The sequence below is a fragment of the Hydractinia symbiolongicarpus genome, chromosome 7 (assembly GCF_029227915.1).
Source record: "Hydractinia symbiolongicarpus strain clone_291-10 chromosome 7, HSymV2.1, whole genome shotgun sequence".
NCBI lineage: Eukaryota > Metazoa > Cnidaria > Hydrozoa > Anthoathecata > Hydractiniidae > Hydractinia > Hydractinia symbiolongicarpus.
The window spans coordinates 8,480,766-8,503,628 of NC_079881.1; the positions used below are offsets into that span (position 1 = coordinate 8,480,766).

Sequence of the window (22,863 nt, forward strand, 5' to 3'; positions counted from 1 at the left end):
AAATTTTCTACGCAGCATAATGAGAAATCTTCAGATTCCGTTTTTCAATTTTTACCGTAACTCATAAAGTAACTTGTTTTTGTTGTCTGCAAACATGATTGCACAAATATGACAGTATTGATGGACAACTTCAATTTTAAATAAACAGCATGTGAGTTTGTTTGATTATTTGTTCGTTTTGTTCTCAACTTGTTATCACATTCTTCGGTTGAAAATCAACATTTTGTTCCGCTTCAACGATCTTGCATCAAAGTGCGCATGCTTAAACTAAATACACTTAAATTCAACTTATCTTCGAAATATGTGAAGATACTAGGAAAATGAGTTTCAGAAATATAAACATAAGAGATTAATTTGAGAATAGGCAAATTTTTTCCTAGGGTGCTTTATTTGTTTTTAACATCAGAGACGGAGCGTAGAAATTTCTTTGATATCAAATGCAAAATCTCTTTCATATCAAATGCAAAGAGGCCTTGGGAACGAAGTCGGAAAATGGGAGTAAAAGGATTACATGTAACATGATTTTTTTTAACTTTGCCTGTTAGCGTTAAACGGTTGTGCGCTAAATCCATCATCGCCTCCAGGAGTCGTGGTTTGAAGTTAAGGGGGATTTTAACAAAGCAAATTGAACGGTGAATTCGACGGCGAATTGTACCTGAGCATGCGCAGTTGTTTGTTTTGATTTTGCATCGAAATATTTGCTTCGCTGAAAAGTAGAAACAGTTCCTACTTTTTCGCGGCTAAAGGTTTCGCTGCTAGTTTTTAATCAATCAGAACGTGGTTAACTAATGTAAACAATGAATTTGGCGCCAAATTTATTTTGTCGTGAAAATTAAAAAGGGAATTCGCCATCGAATTTGCCGTTCAATTCGCTTCGTGAAAATCCCCCTTTAGAGAGCCTTGACGGTTGTTCTTAGCCGCCGGCCTCGCGCCAATGTAAAAAACGCACGAACCCCGGGGAGACAAGATGGCTCTAACTTGTATTCATTTTCGGCTCTTCCAGGCAACCCCCTGTAAGGAACGAGATCAAAACGGGCTTTAATATGTATAATTTATTGTCTGAAAATTGTTTTTTGTTCTTTTTTTACAATCATCCTCGTCCCTAAGATTTGTTGCCTATGCCAAAGCCGCTAGCGCTTACTTGGACGGCTAAACACGCCGGCCTGGATGGTAAAAAGGCAAATGCCCCTGGGGACGAAGTTGTTTGTACAATATACTTAGATAAGAATGAAGATGAAAACTTAGATAAAACAAGCCGTCGTTTCTTATAAATATTTTGTTGTATGGTTGACAGGAGAGATAAATTAGCTTCCAATCCAACGAATAGACAAACTGAAAAAACCCTGAAAACAAGTTTAAAAATTCGTTCAGCTTGGTTTGGGGACAAAGTTGTTCGCAAAAACCAAAACAAACCTGTAGGCTTAACCTGTAATATAAACCTGCACATATTACCAAAACAACAACTGCAAAGGTGTAACCTGCTGAGGAATGCTTATTTTTATTACTTTAGGCTGACCCAAAATCTACGATCTAAAAACTAAAAATACTTCAGATCTATCCAATATGACTTGTATTCACCTTGAAAAGTACAAAGACACTGAGGGGACGTCAAATTACCGCACAATTTACTCGAATTTTGTTGTCTGCTTTTCAAAAGATGCTCAAAAACGAAAGGTTTGTAATAGTTTTATTCTTTTTGTGAGGCTGACAGCTAGTAAGAGACAAAATGTTGCAGTAGGTATCTTGTGCATTTTTAGTTTAGTTAAATATATACTGATTTCTCTTAAAAAATTCCTTTATAAATTCCTTTAGAGAAAATGGTAAAAGGAAAATGAAAGTGTTTTCCAGTGGAGCTGCCATTTTGAACTGGTATTTGTTATGTAATTAGTTTCAAAGCCAATGGGAATATAAGGATAATTCTGATAAATAAACAGTCAATGACCCCATTAGATTTATCTTCAAAAAGTTTTTGTGTTATATACAAGTTTCATCTTGACATAATGTTGTGACTTTGCATCTAGATCAGTGGAACATTGCACACATTACAAACCGGCAAAATATTTAACAAACATTCTGCACTGATCAAAGAAATTAAATTAGAAAATAAGTTACACTAAAATAACTTAAGCCTCCTCCTAAAATTAGAAAATAATTGTTTAAGGAAAATACACAATTTTTGACCATCATAATTTTTTTATTACCGTTGGGTGAAGTGGACTTTGAAGTTTCCATTCTTGTTAGAGAAGCATACAAAATGTGCTTTAAATGGAGATACTATTTTGAGAGATTTATCACCTATCCAGGCACAATCTTTTTACATTTGGGTATAGTATTAAACTCTAGAGCCCTAGACCTTAATGGTGTTGCTTCAGCCTGATTAAAAACGCCAGGCCTGGAAGTTTGGCAGAAACGATCGTTTTGTTTCCGCAACGTTTTCGTGAATCAATAAAGACGGTAACGATAAATCATTTCCCTTGGACAATATTTCAAAATTTATATTATAATATATATTTATATTATGATATTTTACTACTATGGAGTAGGTCTTGTCACTAACTAGGGCGATTATGAAATGGTGCTCCACTTATTTATCGGTTTAAAGCTAGGCGTTATCGTCATTCACGTATCGTTTCTCTTAGCGAAAGCGAAAAAACGTTTTGATCGTTTCTGTCTGCTTCAAATCAAGGTAACCATGGATCGTTTCCCTAGACTTCACAAATTTCCAGGCCTGAACGCAGTCCTGTTTGCAAACAGGACATCCCGATTTTAAATGCTTGTTTCATTTTAAAACATTTTATCTTGATTTGAAACAGTGGTATAAATTCTGTCCGGTTTTAAAACAGGATATTTTGATTAGAAACTCATGGTGAAACAAAAAAATATGTTATACCAAAAGTGAGTTGGTGGCAGTTTTCTCTTTTATTTCAAAGGAATCCTTCAAAAAAAAAATTTTCATTGTATATATTATATCAATTTTATCTCTTAACTGACTTGAAGTAAGCAGGTATTCAAAAGTAGCATTGAAATTAGAGTAAAAAAAATGTTCCAACGTTAAAGATTCTTTTAAGCTGTTGGTTTACGTTGTAAAAAATTTTTTTAAAACAAGCTTAACATATCTTCACTACTGATGCTTTAGTAATTAATAATAAAAGTTCTTGGATAGTATCTCAAAGTTTAAAAGCTAAAAAAGGTCAAACATTGGAACAATTTCCAAATGTTTTGGTTGATAAATTATTAATCATTTAAAAAGTTCAGGAACAATTCAGACATTACATGAAAAAACTGTTTTATTTAACTCATTGTAACAAACTCTGTCTAAAAAATATTTTGGTTGCTTCAAGAAATAAAGATATCAGGGTAAGCGTTTTAAAGCAGGATGCATTTTGCATTATATGGGTTTGAAATGCATGCACACTTTGTTTGTACCTTCAGAAATGTTAAGAATATTTTAAGAATAAAATTCATAAAATGAAAACCCATAATCAATTTTTGAATTTAACATGTTTTGAAACTTCTTATAGTTTTGCTACAAAACAAGGACTGAGAGGCTTGATTTTAAAGAAACTTTTTACATTTTAGCACTTTGTAGGGTTTATTATTAAGAACAGGGAAGTCCTATTTTTCTCACTGTCATAAAAATGCTATCCTTACATAGACAGATTTAAATTTCATTATCCATTGCAAGTGCACATTGCTGTCCGACCATTTTTTGAAAACTTTGAAGAATCATGTCTTTCGTTAAGTGCATAACTACAGAACAGCATGTTGGACAGGAAAAGTATCCCGTTTCTTGGTGAAAAAAGCTATTAAGATGACTAAAAAATGGCGTATCGCAAATAAAATGGAAATTTTTGCACTATTTAATTAAAAAGCATATATGAAATTTTGTGAACATTTTACAACCCATCTGTTTTTATTTTGGTAGATGTTATGAAATACCAATCACGAGTCAGTAACCCTGAATTAAGCGAAATTAGGAAAATGTTTTAATTCTAATTTGAGATATGCATTTTCTTAACTAGCTCTCTTCCAAGTGGGTAAAGAGTTACTGCAGTTTGTTTAAGAAAGGTCTTTCCCATCGGACTTATTCTTGCAGAAATATTTGTTAAGACTTCTTTTTATATAATGTACATTGATACATTTTTAAACATAATTAATCAGTCCTGGGTTTTATAAAAGCTCGCATGATCCCTCCATATTGGCAATCGTGGTACAATTTTCCAACTCTGCCTTAAAATTTGGTCATCTTTGATATAATGCTTTTCAAATCTTTAACAAAATTTTTTTTATAAAAAGCAATAATGCTTTTTTTAATGTGAGTTAATTTTGGTACAGCAAAAACATCACCCCATTGATCTGTGATTAGCTGTGAACCAATCTTCTTTCAAAGAAGTTTTATCATTACAAATTTGCGTGTTGTATCAAAACAACTCTTGTGTCATACACAATAAAAGTTTTGTGTGGAAAACAAATCATAAACAAGTGGTTGTGTATTAATGTTTATTATTTTTTTTTTTAGGCAATCAGTATGAAATGTCATCAATGTCATTCATATTCTAATCGGCTACATGCATGTTTGCAATGTGTTTATTTTGGTTGTTATACTGGATCACGACATATATTTGATCACTTAATGAAAAAGAGTCACACTTTAGGTAGATTTTTTTATGTTATAGTTGTAAACCAACACATTTTAATAACACATTTTGAATGATATTTTCGATATTCTTCAATTGTTAGAAAAGTTGATCAAATGCATAAATTTTACAACTGAATATCCTTTGCTTGAAACTGTGTGGTGATTTATTATGTATGTGGTTTTAACCTCACTTATTTAGACGTATCTACCCTGATAATTGTTTTAAAGAGGGATCACAGTACTGAAGTTTTAAAGTTCTTAAAACTTTGAGCTTTTAATCTTTTGCACAAATTAACAACAGCCTCAAGCAGAAATCGATCCCACAACCTACCTACTGAGTTACTGATTGCCAATTCTTGATTTAAACTCATTTATTTCTTGCAGCTGTAGATTTAACATATGGTAATATCTATTGTTATCAGTGCCAGTCTTATGTTTATGATAAAGAAATTCAAGCAATCTCTAAGGAAGAAGGTGACAAAGCCGCTCAAATAAAAAGTAAGCTGTGATAGCATATATATATGTACATAAATAATTTGCGGTGTTATATGTTCATACTAATGCAGGTCATGTATATATACTGTGCCTACATTAAATTTATTAGGAAACACAGGGTTGCAAAAAAACTCAGCCTGCTCGTTAATGTACAAAAAACCTATGGCATTGTTTTGTCATTCCCAAAATTCCTTTTCTCGCATTGTCTCTTGCAACGAAAAGTGTATTGGAATGAATTCCCCTATAAATCTTTAATATATAATTGTGGTGCATACTTTTAGCATATATTTATTTATTCCCTATTTATCCCCTATATCTGTTTACATGAAATGGACACTTCACTTGTCATTAACAACTTTTCATATATTTACAGATAATGGAAAACGCAAGTTCCTGGAATGGGAACCCAACCAAATTGAACTGGAATTATTAAAAATTAACAATAAGCGAAGAAAACTGCATGATTCCTCATATATAGGTAAAAAAAATCTTTTTATTTCTTTACAGGAAATACTTGCAACCAGTTTAATGTTTTTTTGACATTAAAATTACAACTAGTAAATAAAGAATTAACTAATAATTATGCCAAGAAAGGTACAATCTTGGCCAAAAATATAATAAACAAAACAGTAAATTACAAAATCATCCCCTACAAATAATTATGTAGACTGTTTCTGCATTACATTTAAACATTTTAAACTGGTCAATGTTTACAGCCGATTTAAGGTTTTTATTAGATTGAAACTCTTAAATGATCTAATTGTTGCTGATGTAAGCATGGTCATTGTCCTCAAACTTCAGTACCTTTGTGGGCAACGATGTGGACTATTCTGTAATGCAGGAATGTTAGAAAGCGCAACTAGCAGGCTTTAAATGCTGTTCACCTGGCCCGTGTGAAAGTAGCAATTTAACTGTCTTCACACTTTACTGTTTAATGCACTCGGCCATATTTGCAAAACAGGGGGAAAACCGGTCGTTTGTACAAAATAACAGCATTGAACAAAGCAAACATGTTAACAGGGTGGCCACACCTCCAAAAATCTGAACACGGTGGCCACACCTAAAATCTTATAACCTAGAAAAAAAAAAAGGCCCTCCTAAAATCTCCTAAATGGTTTAAAATTTGGTCCCAAAACATTGATTTCTCCTAAAATCTAAAATTATTTATGGTGACATCCATTACCTTTCGAAAAGTAACTTTTTGTTATTCTGTTTCATATGACAAAAAATTAAGCATAATGTTTATTTTGCAACAGGACTGAAAAAAAACTTAATTATTAGTAACTCTTTTTCCTTTTTTGCAAAGTCACCTAAAATAAGAAATAGCTTTTTACACATTTTTTCTTGTTCTCTTGTAAGAAAATGTAGAGACTGGATGGTTCCTGGGGCAAAGCCCAGAGGCAGACCGAGAAAGACGTGGCATGAGGTTATAAGGACAGACTTAATACAGAGGAAGTTGAGTTTAGATCTAACACAGTCTAGATCAGATTGGAAGAGGGTCATTAATATACCCTGTCCAATCCCTGCTAGTATGGAAATGATGATGATTATGATTCTGCTAAAATTTGACCTAGACACCTAAACTTCCTAAAATCTCCTAAGTTAATGAAGTTTTAAAACAGCGGCCACCCTGGGTAAATAAATTGTCGTACTTCTAGACATTTCATAACAACCTTTATGAGAAAAGATATTTACAACAGGGTTCAAAATTGGCAATTTCTTTATTTGTAAATGTTCATTTACTAAACAAAAATTTGCATTTACTTATTTGCTTGGCCGTCCGAATAATAAGCAAAAACACATGGTGCATTAAATTTGTAAATGTTCTTCAATCACACTGATACTCTTTAGTATTATCAAACCTCTACTGCGTAATATTAAACCACATCATATTTGTTTTTGTTGAAACTTGGTGCACACTATACAATATAAAAATGGTACACAGTGTATACAAAATTCTCACTAACCATTTTTTATGAGGGGTCATAAAAATGGTCTAACCTACAATCTTCTGAAATATATATTGAGACAAGCTTACAAATTTTAAAGTTCGACCCTACAAATAGTTTATGATTTATTTTGTTATATCCCGCCTAACTCTTATAATGTGCTAATTGTTGCTGACGTCATTTTCCAAATTTTGAGGCCTTGTGTACCTTGACATGGATTATTCCACAAAACAGACGCGTTAAAAAGTACGACTAGCGGAATTTAAAAGCTATCTTCGCATCTGAAAAAGTAGAAGTTCTGCAATCTACTGGCTGTGGATAAAGTTCAAGTCGATGCTTTTTGCCACCTTTGTAAAATGGCCAAAAAAGTGTACCATTTGTCTCAATCTTTTTGGTGTATGGTTGTAGCAGAGGGCTCACCTGTCCAATTTTCCATTGAGAATAAAATTCTTTTGTGTGTGGGCACAGGAAAGAAATATTGATTTTAACTAACCAACTTGATTTTAGGTCTTCGTGGATTAATTAATCTTGGTAGTACGTGTTTTATGAATTGTATTCTTCAAGCATTCGCTCACACACCGATGTTAAGAAATTATTTTTTATCTGATTCACACTGTTGTCCCACAGATGAAGCACAGAGTTGTTTAGTATGTGAAATGTCCAGTTTGTTTCAGGAGGTAAGTTAGTTTCTGTCTTTAGCAAGAGAGTTGTGAAACTAAGAGAGTTTTTTTTTCTTAATATGTCTATAAAGGCCTGCTGATACCAAATCAATTTATATACTGGGTTTTCTCTGTCGTAGGTTCTTTTCGCTTTTTTACCTTATACCTTATACTGTTTATATGACTTAAAAAGTAGAAAGACTTTGTAAGCAGTTGATTGATCTAAGCAGATGTAAAGCAAATTTTTTTCTTTCATGACAAACTTTACTATTAAATGTTTCAAAATCTTTTAGTTTTATTCTGGAAAAAGAACTGCACACATTCCGTTTCGATTACTGTATAAAGTTTGGACCAACGCTAGACATTTAGCTGGTAGGTCTTATAAGATGTATGTTTTTGTTCAGAAACTTGCTTTAAATAAAAGTAGATAGAGCTTCAAACAGAATAACGTCTAGAAACTTGAGATATCGAAATAAAAAAAGTCGCTTTGACGAAATATTTAATTAGGCACCTGTTTCTTAATGCAGAGGAAGGGTGGGTGCTTATTCAGAGGCAAGGGTTATAAAATTATATTCGCAACAAGAGAGGTACTTTGTTGATCAAGGATTTGCAATATTTTCATCATAAAATCGCTAGACCAGACGAAGTAGAGTCAAATAAATGTTGAAGTTCATTTCCAGAGCTTCATAATTTCCATTGACGTTGTTGGTAAAACGTTATCCTTTTACAGTTATTAATATTTACGTCAAACGTTTACGGTCGCAAGTTGGGCAGACATCTTGACCTTGCTTCTAAAAATAAACCATTATATTCATACCATAACTCGTGCTAAATCTGTTGCTTAGCAACCTAATAAAAACATCACAAGCTTCAGTTTAGGAAATATGAGAAGATGAAAACACAATTTTCTTGTTTTTATCATTAATTTTGTTGCTAGGCAACAAAACGTTTTATGTAGTCATTAATGGCGACGTAATTACGTAGTTGTTAAAATCAGTAAAGTTGTTATTGTTGTTGTTTTTCTTATATTCTTGTTATTATTTTATACAGGTTATGAGCAACAAGATGCTCATGAGTTTTTTATTGCCGCCCTTGACGTGTTGCATCGGCACTGTCGCGATGACAACACGGCGCCGTCGAATAACCATAACAACTGCAATTGTATCATTGACCAAATCTTCACTGGTGGTCTCCAATCAGAACTCACCTGTCAATCATGTCGGTACGACGACATTTTTTGCTTCCTTACCTACAGGCTCGTCTCCATTTCACTGAATTTTCCGCTATAGTGTAAAAATCTTACGAATCTTCTTGCGCGCGTATGCGATGTTTGACAAATTTAGTATTGCGCACGCGCAAGCAAATTAAATCGCATTACGCAGTATATCCGAATTTTAAAAGTGCATTTTCCATTTTCTTGTGCTTTAGTCAAAACGTTGAGCTGAGCTTTGTGCAGAAAGAAAAAAAAAATTGATTATTATCCACCGGCTATAGGGTAACAAAACTTTAGACCAAAGCATAAGAAACTAAAGGATAGAAAAATAAATAAATAAATTCATGCAATTGTTAAGAATGTTACTTTCTTAAATACTTGAGTAGTATCCACTTTTTTCTTCTTCTTCCTACATTTTTAGTCTTCTCCTCCATTTGTTAATGCCAATTTCTAATTTGATACTTTAGCCTCTTGTGTGTCCCGTTAAATACACTACACAAAATCTTCTGGATTCACCATCATTGAAACTTCAAACTGTCTTGAATTATTGGAATAATTTCATTTGCATATTTATAGCGGTGTATCAACAACAGTGGATCCATTTTGGGATATCTCACTTGATCTGGGGACCACGGAGAATAAAAGTCCGATCAAAATAAGTTCAAACGGCAGAAGAACACCAGTGACGTCATCACAGTCCTCCTCCGGTATTTATATTTTCCTTAAAAGTTTTTCTAACACTATTTTTCAACGCCAAAAATCAGCAGAAGAATGTTGTTTCTTTTTCATTTTCTTTTTGTAATCAGAAACGAATCTCTAAAACAAACAAGCATGAAAGATTTTTGCGATCTTGCTGTATGTAGCTAGTTGCGCGACCATTGTCAGCAAGAAAAGCGGACACGTTGCTTTTCGCCGGGGCAGCCCTACACAATCTTTACTTCTTTTTCTCGACTTCCGGTAAAAAAATTAATGCTTGATGTTCAAAAATGTTTACGACGGAGCAATGGAAACAAATTCATTTATCGCGCAGCAGATATTCAACACTATTTAACAAAATGTGAAATTGTGTTTTTTATTTGTTTGTGTTTCTCGCAGCAGAAATCAATTTAATTTTAACAATTTTGATTGTTAAAAATGCTGAATCATATGCTGGAGATTATTTTCACCAAACAGCTTTAATAACCATATACAAACATCAAATTCTTTAATTTACAAAAAAACAATCTTACAATACAGCAGTATCCTCTATAGTAATAATAGCCGTCGTCTGTCTGTTTGTCTGTCTGTTGCGGAAACACGAAATTCGATATATAAAGGACGGGCGGTCCCGTGGATTTTTTAAGGGGTTGAAGACTAGTATGTTCATGTGATGAATCTCAGTGCGATTTTATTGAATATCGCTTTTTTAAGCTAAAAATAGGCTTGATTTTAAAATGAGGTGTATGGTTGGTTTAATCCCTGTTAGGAAACACGAAAGATAACAATCAAGTCGGAATTTTCTAATTAAAACTTTGTGTAAACATAGAATTCTCGTTAAATAGTTTTTATAACTCTAATGAATGTTTTTATATGCATCAAGGATTTCTCCTCGTATAATATTGGAACAGCAATATTGGGTATATTGTCAAATATTTACTCGCACTAATTTTCCTGTATATTTTAGCCCTGTTCTAGAAAATAAGTGCAGGCTAAAAAGAACTTACTACACTGCTAACGTTGTCAGTCACACACTCACTATAGTGGAGTCAAAAAGTGGAGAATTTTCTTCTTCATTAAATAAAATCAAATATCTTTGTTTCAAACGTGTTTTTCTTTTTCTTAAACAGATAAAATTTAACAGATTTCTTTAAAACGATAAAAATTTTCAAATTGATAATTATCCAGCGCATTCTCTATCTTTTTTCTTCTACTCAAAAACCTTCCAAAAGTTAATTATGCCTGTCTTTTATCCACTACATGGGCGTAAATTAAGGCTATCGTTAAGTCGAACTTACGCGTTGACATTTCTAATTTTCGAGTTATCGAGCATCCCGGATTAGTTCATTTTTTGTTACTGTCACGAAATTTAAAATTGTTTAACTTAAAGTTTTAAGTTAATATCTAGTTTTTAATTTTATATATATATATTTTTTTACAAAATATTTTTCGGCGCTTTTGGTTACTCTCGTTTTGACGCAAAATTCTAAAAAGTTCGTTAAGAGCGGTGTTAGGGACAAAATATCAAAAGAATCGAAAGTTTTGAAGCTTTTTATGAAAAAATACACCTAATCCGTCAAAAATATTTTTCCCTTGTTCTTTTGTTTCAAATAAGACCTCCAGAGTTCATATCGCATGTAAAAAAATTGCGCGAGGATTAATACAGTCGATAGCATACTATATTTTAAAGTTATGCACGAAATCCTCCCCTCAATCCCCCACCCCCTCTCTCCCCACTTCCTCCTAATATTTAGGTATTCTATGAGTATTAGTAGCAATAACTTACTTCATAAAAAGAAATGCGGTTTGTTAGTTTACGCAGATGGAAAGACCACGTTACTTAATACCACGTTCGTTTGTAATTAAATTTTAATTTGGTAATTACCACTAATAACGCGCAAATTTATAATGTGCTATTTTATTCTCCAAGTCTCTAAACAACCGAAACTTTTGCTAGCTGTCATATATTAAGACGTACTTTAGAACATACTGTAAGTTCGATACTCAGAATTGTACTAAATTTATAAGTAAAAATAAAACAAGGTTTAAATGTCGAATTATTTGGGAAAATTCTGTCAAAAACATAATAAAACAGTCAAATTTTAAGTGGTCATGAAGCAGTCTAATATGGGTCGCTTATATTTTTTTAAAACTGTTGCGAGTAATTTCGCTTACCCTTCGCTTATATTATTGAGATATTTGTTGTTATTTGATAGCTCTCCTCCAAAAATACCAGCTGGGGAGGAGTGTGGGGTGGAATAAGAATGTCCAGGGTGAAAAAAAAAATCAATACTCTTGTCAAATTATTTTTTGACAAGAGTATTTTTTCTAGATTCGTCTCAAGATTCAGGTATTGTCCAACAAGAAGAAACATTCACTCCACAATCTTTAACCGACTGTTTAAAAAGGTACCTCTTTTGTTGCCCTAAATTCCCAAAATAACGCCCTCTTAAATTAGCGCCCTCTTGATTAAGCACCCTCCATCTAATTAGAATTCAGACGAGACATTAATTGTTTACTTTGTGCTCTTCATCTCTTTTGGTACACTCCTCCACAACCACAGGGTTTGCGGAGACTGGGCGTAGACGATTCTCCTTCATCGTCATTTTACTAATGTAATTTGCAATTAAAACGATATTTCAACATCTAGGTTTACTCGACCGGAAAAACTTGGAAGCGAAGTGAAAATTAGATGTAGCGGATGCCAAAGCTATCAGGTAAGCAGCCATATTGTGCTCCTCTCGTTTCCCGTCCTTTTTTCCCCTTATGTCTTTCTTATTAAGTTTTGAATACTGCATTAGTAAACACAAAGTGCGTAATAGCAGCAATGACCAGTAATTTCCCATCTTTTCTCTTTTTTATTGTTCTCATCAAGCTTCGTGTGCTATATTAAATATAAACGAAGTGATAACACCACTAACCAGTTATTATATAACAGCTGATTAGGGTGTACCACAGAGTATTAAAGCAGAGATGCTACTCACTTCATATAACTGAAATAATGATACGTTCTTATTTTTATTTAACAGCACCCATAAAATCTTTTTCAACACTTCCAAACGAAATGGAATAGCTCAGCATATCTCGATCACAGTTTTACCCTTCTACCACACCCCAATCCCAACTTTACTCCTCCAACACACCCCAATCCAAGATTAACACCCCCTACTCAATTTCCAACTTTGCCCCTCTACCACACCCTACTTCCTGCTTAACCCCTTTACCACACCCCAATACAAGCTTCCCCCTCTACCACACCCTAGCTCTAACTTAACACCTCCCCATTTTGCAGATCCTAGGTGTAGCAATGTTCTGCACAGTTCTGCAACTGCTGCTTAGGAGCTGTCTTTTTGATGAAGGTGAAGAGATGAGAGTAAATAAAGTAGCAAGGAGGAGCGTTATGTCGAATTTGTTCAATTTTTTTAGGAATCAACGAAACAGTTGACGATGAAGAAACTTCCTATCGTTGTGTGCTTTCATTTTAAAGTAAGCCCATGTTTCTTAAATGTTAATAATCATCCAAACATACCCTATAAAACATTTCCTTTTTCTAAAATTATTTCCTAAAAATTCGTAATTTCTATTTACGGAATCTGATGTAAACGCTCTAAGATACTTTGTGAATATAACATAACCTATTTATCAAATTATTTTTATTAGTTGGAATCAGATATTGGACCTTGAAATCTAGATATTTTAAATAGTTATTGATAGGAATAATACCAGTTAAAATCTGTACAAAAAACCCTTTCAGCCTTCTACGCCCTCATTGCCACCTTTAACGCCCTTCTACTGTATCACAACCTCTCCCCTTGGGCGTCTTTAAATCTCGCAAATAAAAGAAAAGAGGGGCGTAAAGAGCTTAATTCTGAAAATATTTCTTGTTATTTTGCCTTTTTTTTAAGTTTGACATTCCCAATTGCTTTGTTGTTTTACAGTTTTTGTTTTTATATTTTTAGAGATTCGAGCATTATATGAAGTCGAAAAAAATCTCTACCTTAATACCATTTCCAGAAGAACTCGACATGACACCATTTATGGCATCCACGTGAGTCACCATTTTTATTGCTTCGTTTATTTTGAAACAATTACGTAATACCTGGGACGTAATTTAACTGTTTGAACTATGACGTATTCGAAATTAACAAACTCGTGGTTTTATTTACTTTGTTTGTAAACATAAACAACATTACTCATCGAGACAAACTTAAACAACATTACTCATCGAGGCCAACATCTCCATAAAATAAATAGGTAAAAATATAAGTGTCCCTTTGAACAGTTAAAGTTTTGTTATCATCTTTCTCTGCACCCGATGTAGAAGTACTCCATGCTCCAAATTGACGTTTCAGTGGATTTGAATTTAAGTTAAGGTTTCAATTGATTTGAATTCGAGTTGTCGTTTCACTGGATCTGAATTCAATTGTCCTTTCAGTGGATTTGAATTGGGGAATTCGAGTTGACGTTTCAGTGGATTTGAATTCAAGTTGGTTTAGTGGATTAAAATTTAAGGATTCGAGTTGAGGTTTTAGTGGATTTGAATTTGAGTTGACGTTTCAGTGGATTAACATTTGAGTCAAGACAACCATAGTTTTTGGTTACGTGTTGCTAGAGATCTGAGCTTTTTTAATCTGTTGTTTACGACAACGCATGCGTGATAAAAATACACATTTCATGATCATCTGCGATCGTTTGGAATTGTGTTTATTTATTTAATACGGCGGCGATCTGGTATTGTTTTGACATAGCCAGACGGTTATTACATTGTCAAATGAATATGTTTTCCGTTTTGGAGGTTTTTTGGTATGCCATTATAGGCATTTAAAAAAAAGGTGTTAAATTTACAATGATCTTAATCTGTTGTTTTTTCCTTGTTCTTAATTGTTTGTCTCTTGTTGTTTTGTTTAAAACATCCTAGGTTTTGTGATAATCATACTGTATGTCCACTACACTAGTATTTTGTTGGTATTTTGTTTCTTCAACGTCTTGTTTACGTCAAAATAAAGAAAAACGCGTGTCTGCATAATGTTGTCCCATCTTAATTTTTAACAGATAAAAAACTACGTTTTTAGGCCCGAAATTATCCGTTTTGATTTATCCACTATATAACACATCTTTTTAGGCCCAAATTATTTCTAATTTTCCCTAAATTCTCCTTGAAGTTATCATTTTTTTTCATAGAAATTAATCTATAATTTATTATTTTTTAAAAAATATTTTGAAATCCCGATAAATAAATCCGTTTAAAGAAGTTGACATTAAGTCCCTTGCACTTAAAAAAGATGGACTTTGACATGTTGATACGAGTTTCACATGCGCAAACTAAACGCGTGTTTGTAATAACTCACAGGCTATTAGCTGACTTTCTAGTCGTAATAATAATGAGGCTATTCCTGTTGCTATTGTTTCACATAAGTATGACGCGATGTTGCGGTGATTCTTAGTTACTGCGCATGTCAACAGAAACACGTGACAAAATATGCAAGCTGCTTAATAAATAATTATAATTTAAAAAAAAAGACGCATCATATTTATACTTTGTTTTAACAAATAGATTTATAATTTTATTTTTTTATGTATAATTCCATTATTAGGTTTTCATCGATATATTATTTGTGGACGATCATGACAGGGTATTTCTTCATGTAGCTTATATAATAAATTATCCCTCGCTCTAATGATCTACTGGCTTCCCCTCAAATGAATAGCTCCTGATTAGATCTATTATTAAAATTGTCATTAATTTACGAGTCGTAATTGTATCAAATTAAAGGCGAATGAAATTGATATTCGCAACAAGAAGACAATGACAGAGATGTTGATGTGAAAAAAAAAGAAACAAGAATACTTAATGAAAAAAATCCAGCAAACTGATGAACATATAAATGAAATAAAAAAAGGATTGAACAAAATAATAAATAAGGAAAGGATAAAACGAAGAAGTATAAAACTAAACATAACGATATAGCTATACACGGAGTATATTTAGTTTTTCTTTTGTCAATATGATCAAGAACTTGTGTATGATATTAATTCTAACTCTTTCCTCATTTTCGAGAGGAACGAAGATTTACGCTGTCGAAGAAAACGTTCGACATCTCGCTGGAGACGTAACGAATTTGAAATGGAGATTCAGTCATACGAAAAACCAAACGTCGAACAACATGAGCTGTTATACGAATAACATCACGTGTTACGCCGTGAAAAACAACCGCGCAATATTTATCGGTAAATGGAGTTCCGATGTCGTTAACATCAGCAGTGAGATTGAAACGTTATATGAACGAAGATTATCGTTATCGTGCGCAAGCGAGACACTTAGTTTGACGATCTCAAATTCAGTTTACCAAGACTCTGGTATGTACACCTGCACCTTTAAGAACGTAACAGCCGCAACCAATCTTATTGTTACCGGTGGCCCGACGTTACGAGAAAGTAATTTCACATCAACTGTCACTGTTAACGAAGGAAGCTCTGTCAATTTTCATCTCGTCTTTTGTGGCAACCCACCGCCACAAATAAAGTGGAAGTTCAAAGGTACCTCAATCTTAAGCAAATATTACGAACTGCGTAACGCTTCCAACGCCAATGTTACCGGTTTTCGCCGGACGTATTGTTTTCGTTACGAATATTCAACGCCGGTACTATACGGCGACACTTGTCAAGCTATGTTGTCATATGAACTAAACGGTTCATTTGCTAACAAAACAAAGATTCTAGTAAAGCACATACCAGAAGATTTAAAAAACGTTCGAACTTCAAGAGAAAGGACAAAGAACTGTTTAACAACAAAATGGGATGCTCCTTTGGTAAAAGCTGGGTATTGCCAGACTCCATATCGTTATCATATTCGTTTTAAAGGACGCTCCTTCAATGAGACTCACTTTAATAGTTATACTTCAAATTTTCAAGTCTGTAACGACAGCCTACCTGTTGACGATGTTACCGAAATAAGCGTAACTTACTCCAATCAGTTTGGTAACGGCACGTACGTCAAAAGCGAATTTGTAAAAACTAATGTTGGTAATCATATCGAGACGAGTGGTAGTGATTACAAGACGGAGCTCATAGCTGTCTCCTGCCTTCTGGGTTTAATCCTGCTCGCTGCTAGCGTGGTAGTGGTGTATTTTGTGTGCAAGCGATACTGTAAAAACTTCTGCAGAAAGACAACAAAAGTCGTACAAAAAAAAGAAAGTGTCGCTATTAAAACCAATGATGGGACAAGAACGATTCGAGTAAAAAAAAATGACATCATTCATAAGCCACGCCCCCTGTCTCACGTGATTGCGAAACCAGTCACTAAATCGAACACATTTCATGGTGTCGGGTTTGCGAATCGGTACGTAGATGAAAGCGCGCTGCAGAAAAGTTTTATGCCTTTAAACACCCTGCAGCGACGTATTTCTGAAAGCTTGGAAGCATATGGCCATTCGAATTATAATACCCGAATTAGCATCATCCCGACAGAGGATAGCATTATTGAAAATAACAACGTGGAGTACAACAGACTATCAGGAGCAAGTGATTCGTCAGAACCTACCCCTGATGTAGCTAGAAGGGCGGAAAAGCAAGGGTTGAGTCGAATGAGCAGTTTAAACAGCATCCAGAGTGAGTATGATAGACCACAACGGCACCCGTCGCGACATAAGAAAAGACGAAACGAGTACGACTTGCCCAGAAGTCATACATTTAACAACGCAACTCGTCCGAATGTAAACATAAGGGCGCGTAGTTTGCAGAACATGTACGAGCTTAACCCACTTAATTTACAGAGTAGTGAGTATGATTTACCGCGCAGTAGTCGGGTAATTCGTCGAAGAAAAGAAAGCGAGACAAGCGATTATAGTACTCCACGCCACACACTTTACGACGAAGAAGACGACGACGACGACAATATGATGTCCGATTATGTCGAATACGATAAGCCAAGAATTGACAGTGTTGGTAGCCCTTGTTCATCTCGAGAGCATGCAATATATGACACACCAAGAACCATTATTAGACAGTTGCAAAAAAGTCATTCGATAGATCCGACAGGTTTGCAGCAAAATTTTGGAAGTTATAATAACGAAGCAAGACGTACCACAGTTGCTTCTGAAAACTTATATGATAACATTAAGTCGATTATAGGAGAACGTGGGGGGAAACTGGAAACGAATTTATACGAGGAATTGCCGATAAAAGAAGTAGCAACTTCGGTATTAAGCGGTACCGAATGTTAATCACAGTTCTGAATGATTTTTACTGCCATTGTATATATAGAAAATTAACAAATTTCAAGAATAAGGTGCTAAATATTAAAATTAAAAAAGAAAAAGTTGATTATTTTTTTGCCTAGTGTAAACATAACTTTAAAATTATTTAATTTCCCATCAAAACACAAACGGATGTCGAAATTTTTTAAGTACATATTCATCTCTGCTTTATCGGTAAAGTTCAAAAAAATAAATAAATGCAAATATCATTGTTGACCACGAGTGGAGTTAAATTTCAATTTCCTCATAATTTTATAGTTCTGCATATTGACTAATATAAAGTATGATCTACACGTTGAGAGTGTTTAAAGAAAAAACAACAAAGAAGTTGCTTGTTTAAGTTGACAGCACACTTTTTCGCGCATGCGTACTGTGTACTATTTATCGTCTACTATGGAGTGAATACCTTCACTCTGTTGTAGAAAACCACAATTTCTAATCCATCCTACCACACTTGTTGTCACAAAAATGTAGATGCTGCACAATTTTGATGTATTTGTAGTAACATGGCATCGTGCCATGAGCGGATTTTTTGTTGTCTCAATCAGTAGTACTTATGATATGACATACTTTATAAATAGCGTGTGATTATATAACAAGTGATGGTCTAGACAGCTGCCTGTTTTGCGTTTGGCTAACTTCTCTACTAAGGTGTACGTGTGTTTTAAACTGTTTTTTAATAAGAACAATTTTATAAGAACACGAGCCTTGAATTTTGCCGAAAAATAAGAACAACTTCAAGCTAAATTTTCAGCTCTAAGAAATTTCAGATTTTAATTTTTTTATAAGTAAGAACAATCCAAATTGTAAATTTTCTTGCAATCTGTGTTAAGCTTAAGAATTATAACATTTTATAAGCAACAAAAAATAGAGAATAAGGCTGAATTCTGAATTTGTGTTTTAATGTTAAAAGAAAATGAGAACAAACCAGGCCGTTTATTATAGTTTGTTCTCAAAGAAACGGATCGTTTTCTGACTCGTTATTGCTTTATTATGGCTTTTTTTGCGTGGCTGAAACATCATGATAAATCATTAACTCTTTTCTCTTGATAATTAACTGTCCCTTGACCAACAGCAGTGAAACAGTAAGTTATTAATTTGTTTTACAAAAGTTCAAAGTTGATGGCAAAAAAGGTAGGCTGACTCATCTTCATATCCGCCCTTATCATTGGCGGAATTTTCAAAATTATATGATCTGAAAGCATGGGAATTTGGAGTTGTTATACAGAATTTGTTGTCCACTTAACTTCACGTTAACAACACAGCAGACCTAGGAAATTCCTACCTGCCGCCCACTGCCCGTGTTACAGAAGTACAATGATAACATGGACTCATTTTTGGATGAAACCGAGACTGACTTTGTTATCATGTTCTTATTTTTTTAACAACGCAAGAACACTGTCAAATTAAGCTTTTCAAAAGTTACGTTCAAAGCTCCTCTTTTTACAGTTACATCCGGTGGCGAAATTGCGCTAATTATTGTTATATGTGCTTTGCTAGAACGCGGTGTAAGACTTAGCATGTTTTTTTCTTAATATTTAATAATAAACTAGATTCTAATAGTAATAACATGTGTACGGAATTATAGATCGCTGCTACGGTGTAAGATTTGCTGGAAACTTGCATGTTTTTAATAAGTTCTTAATATTTCGTAAAATGGCATCTTTGTTTTTATAAACTAGATTCTAATAATAATAACATGTGTACGGAATTATAAATCGCTGCTACAAATGAAAAAAAAAAAAAATACTGACGCATGGATACACAAAAAAAGACCGAAAAAAAAATTATTTTAGCGACGAAAAAAATCGACAAAAATCAAGAATGAATATAGAAAATAGAACAGCTGTGATAATTAAACGGGTTAAGTTCTCTTAAAAGTTCTGAAGCTCAAAAAGTCTTATTTTAGAGATGTGCAATCAGGCGCTAATATTGAGTAAAGAATTCGTTTCTCCCATGTAGGCAGTTATACCCGGATGTGATTTTTGTGTTGCAGAATGTTGTTATCAGGATGTGCGTGGTGATTTTAGTTTGAGATACACACAGGGGTTAATCGTTGTTACCAATATTTTGTATGGAATTATACAAGTGATAATTATTAGGCTGCAAAGTGCAGCATGATATTTAGTAGCTGTTATGAGATGCCTTCCTGAGATGAGGGTGTGCGGTACGATGGAGTCTACTGAATTTTATTTTCCAAATATATTCAAGTTGTTTTTTTTCTGTTTTTTTTTAACCTATTATTGTTTGTTTTTTGTTTTTTTTGGTTAATATTTTTGTGACACATATAGATCAGTTTATCTGATGACGTTCAACTGAGACGCAATTTCCACTGACTAACATAACATTTACAATAAACATTTTACGTTCCTCCCACCTCCTCTGACAGTTCATGACATTTGTGAAAATTATTATAATGTATTTTTAATAAAAAAGATTGACAAATTACTGACTCGGTTTTGTTTCTGTCAAATTATAATTCGCTGCGTCAGCTATAAATCTTTTTTAAAAAATTCATAAATGGATGCTGTCTCCTATGTTTTAGCACCAAGCAAAACATGAATGGAAAAAATAAATCTGGGTTACCTTTGGACAACAAGTAAGTTTTTATTTTCCTCTAACTTCCTTTTCATCCTCTAAGATGTTTGCGGTTTGACGCATGCGCTGAGTACGTACTAATTTTTTTAGGACTAAACAAGGTAATGAATGTATAAAAATAGTGTAGAGATGTGTATGATCAGGATATGAAAGTAGTACCGCCAGAGAGAGCTGTTTCCTTTCATAAAACATTTGAATTAATTATAATGACTTTGTTTGTCATTGCTTGATACGTTTTTGCCACTTCATAATGTATTTTTGAAATGTGCCTGTTTGATTGACGTTACACAATTTATTCTTTCTGTGTTGTACCGCAAAGTTATCTCTAGATGTCTTGGACGTTAGAGTGAAAGAAATATGTCCCTAAAATCTTCAAGTAATTTTACACATTTAAATCACTTGCAAGACTTATGTTAAATTCACTTTCCACTCTCTTAGCATCTCATATTCTGAAATTAATGATAACATCTTTTTAAAAAGGACATTTTCTAATAATTTAGTCGCTTTGTCCGGATTGCACTTAGATCTCCGGACTAAACTTAGTTTTCCGGACTAAACTTAGGTCTCGGCAGCTCCGGCAAAAAAATAAACATTTCTTCTGTAATTATCAAAATTTATTACTTAATATATATATAACTAGTCGATTAACCTAAGGAGGAAGAAAATTGGAACATTTCAATGTAAAAACAGGCCGGTAATAAAGTTCTCAGAAATTTTTTTTTGGTGAGTTAAACATTAGCCATCGACTCTCAGAATTTGTCACTTCCGATTTTTCCCTCGATAAATGGTCATTGTTGTTTACACGACGTTTTAGGTACTCGTTATTTGCAGTTGTAAACCATCAAGGCACGTTAGAAGTTGGTCATTACACATGTTACATTAGACAGAGGAAGGGACAGGTATGTATCTGAACATCTTTTATATCGCGTTGTTATTAAAATAACTTCGGGGCGTGTACATGAGACCTGAAAAGAACTCATAGCGGCATGATATTTCCATACTGTATGAAGTGTGTCGTGCGTACACGGATTTTTTATATCGTTTTTATGGGAACTGCACATGCGACATAACTGTACACATGCGCAGTAAGTTTTTTTTAAAATGCGTAATGCCTTTGTACACATGCGCAATAATTTAATTTCAGGTAAATCGTTTTACGTTCAAATGAATTTTCTTTCCGATACGAAATGTCATATCTGTCTCTCATACCGGTATGAGATTCGTATCGGTGCGAGTTTCATTTTTGCCTGAAATCATGTAAACAAGATAGCAAACCTCAAAATAGACAGATTCGAGTTTTATGCCGACACTAACTGGTGCCGGTATGAGATTATTCATGTAAACGCCGCCCAAAGCACTCGCTTAAATACAGGTCGCAAAATTAAAACATGTAATTTTGCGAAACGTGAAATTGTACTTTCATGATTCATCTGCTATCGTATATTGCTGAAGAAATACTACTAGAATATAAGCCCCAGAATCCGCCCTAGAATCCGCCCTAACGTTACATCTGCTTAAAAATAGACGCTTTCCTAGTAATATGAGCGCTTGTGTAGTTTTAAAAGAAAGACGGAGGGGTGCTCACCAAACAAAGATGCATAAGACTGAATTATATTCACATGCGACAGGCGTTTCTTCTCGTTCTGGTTTTAGTAAATTTTCTCTCGCTGCGGATGTGTTTTTTACAAACCCTGGATTCAAATTAATAAGCGGCTCTGCTACAAAAGCGCCCTTCAAAAGGTTATAAGTAAAGTCCTGTGGAAAAAATCTACTTAAGCATAAGAACAATGAAAAAGGGAAACTTCACCTAAATTTTGATGACATCAGTACACACTTTTATAGTTGTGGTGTGTTTATGCATTTACTTTTAATAATTGCTACGCTGTAAAGTAACAAATCAGAGTGGTGTATTGCACAGCTCGCCAGCCCTCTGTTTGGCCTTTAAGTTTGTGTTCCTACGACAAAAATGTTAAACTTTTAACGTTAAACTTTTTTATAGTGGTTCAAGTGTGATGATGGTTGGATCACGAAAACGACGTTACAAGATGTTTTATCCAGTGAAGGGTGAGTAAACTTACGCGCCAAAACAAAGTAGATATCGTTTCTGTTACAAATAGATTTTTTTTAAAAAAACACCATTCAGAATCTTCGAGTGTTACTGTTTAATTTTTCGATTATAAAAAAAGTAGAACCATTTAATTTCACTTTTTTTGTTAGTTTGACTGCCATATTTGTTTTTATATTTTTATTTTCTTTAGCTACCTGTTATTCTACCACAAACAAATACTAGATTACGAATAAAATCCAAATATGTTTATGATGTGATAATAAATATTGGTGTTGTTGTTGTTGTTGTTAA

General features: G+C 33.7%; 1 protein-coding gene across 1 annotated transcript; it reads left to right on the forward strand.

The window, feature by feature from the left end:
- The first annotated feature begins 1,411 nt into the window (after nt 1–1,411).
- LOC130649248 (ubiquitin carboxyl-terminal hydrolase 22-like) lies at nt 1,412–22,863 on the forward strand. Its single transcript, XM_057455505.1, has 16 exons — nt 1,412–1,674; nt 4,520–4,655; nt 5,024–5,137; nt 5,508–5,612; nt 7,591–7,760; nt 8,036–8,114; nt 8,793–8,964; nt 9,532–9,662; nt 11,984–12,059; nt 12,302–12,368; nt 13,078–13,137; nt 13,611–13,699; nt 20,452–20,505; nt 21,319–21,403; nt 22,504–22,568; nt 22,763–22,863. The coding sequence occupies exons 1-16, from the start codon at nt 1,564–1,566 to the stop codon at nt 22,803–22,805; spliced, it is 1,557 nt and encodes a 518-aa protein (XP_057311488.1). The 5' UTR covers nt 1,412–1,563; the 3' UTR covers nt 22,806–22,863.

Coding starts and splice junctions, on each gene's coding strand:
- LOC130649248 (XM_057455505.1), top strand. CDS start 1,564: ATGACTTGTATTCACCTTGAAAAGTACAAAGACACTGAGGGGACGTCA. Junction 13,138..13,610: donor TTGTGTGCTTTCATTTTAAA/GTAAGCCCATGT, acceptor TTATATTTTTAG/AGATTCGAGCATTATATGAA. Junction 13,700..20,451: donor ACACCATTTATGGCATCCAC/GTGAGTCACCAT, acceptor CCTATGTTTTAG/CACCAAGCAAAACATGAATG.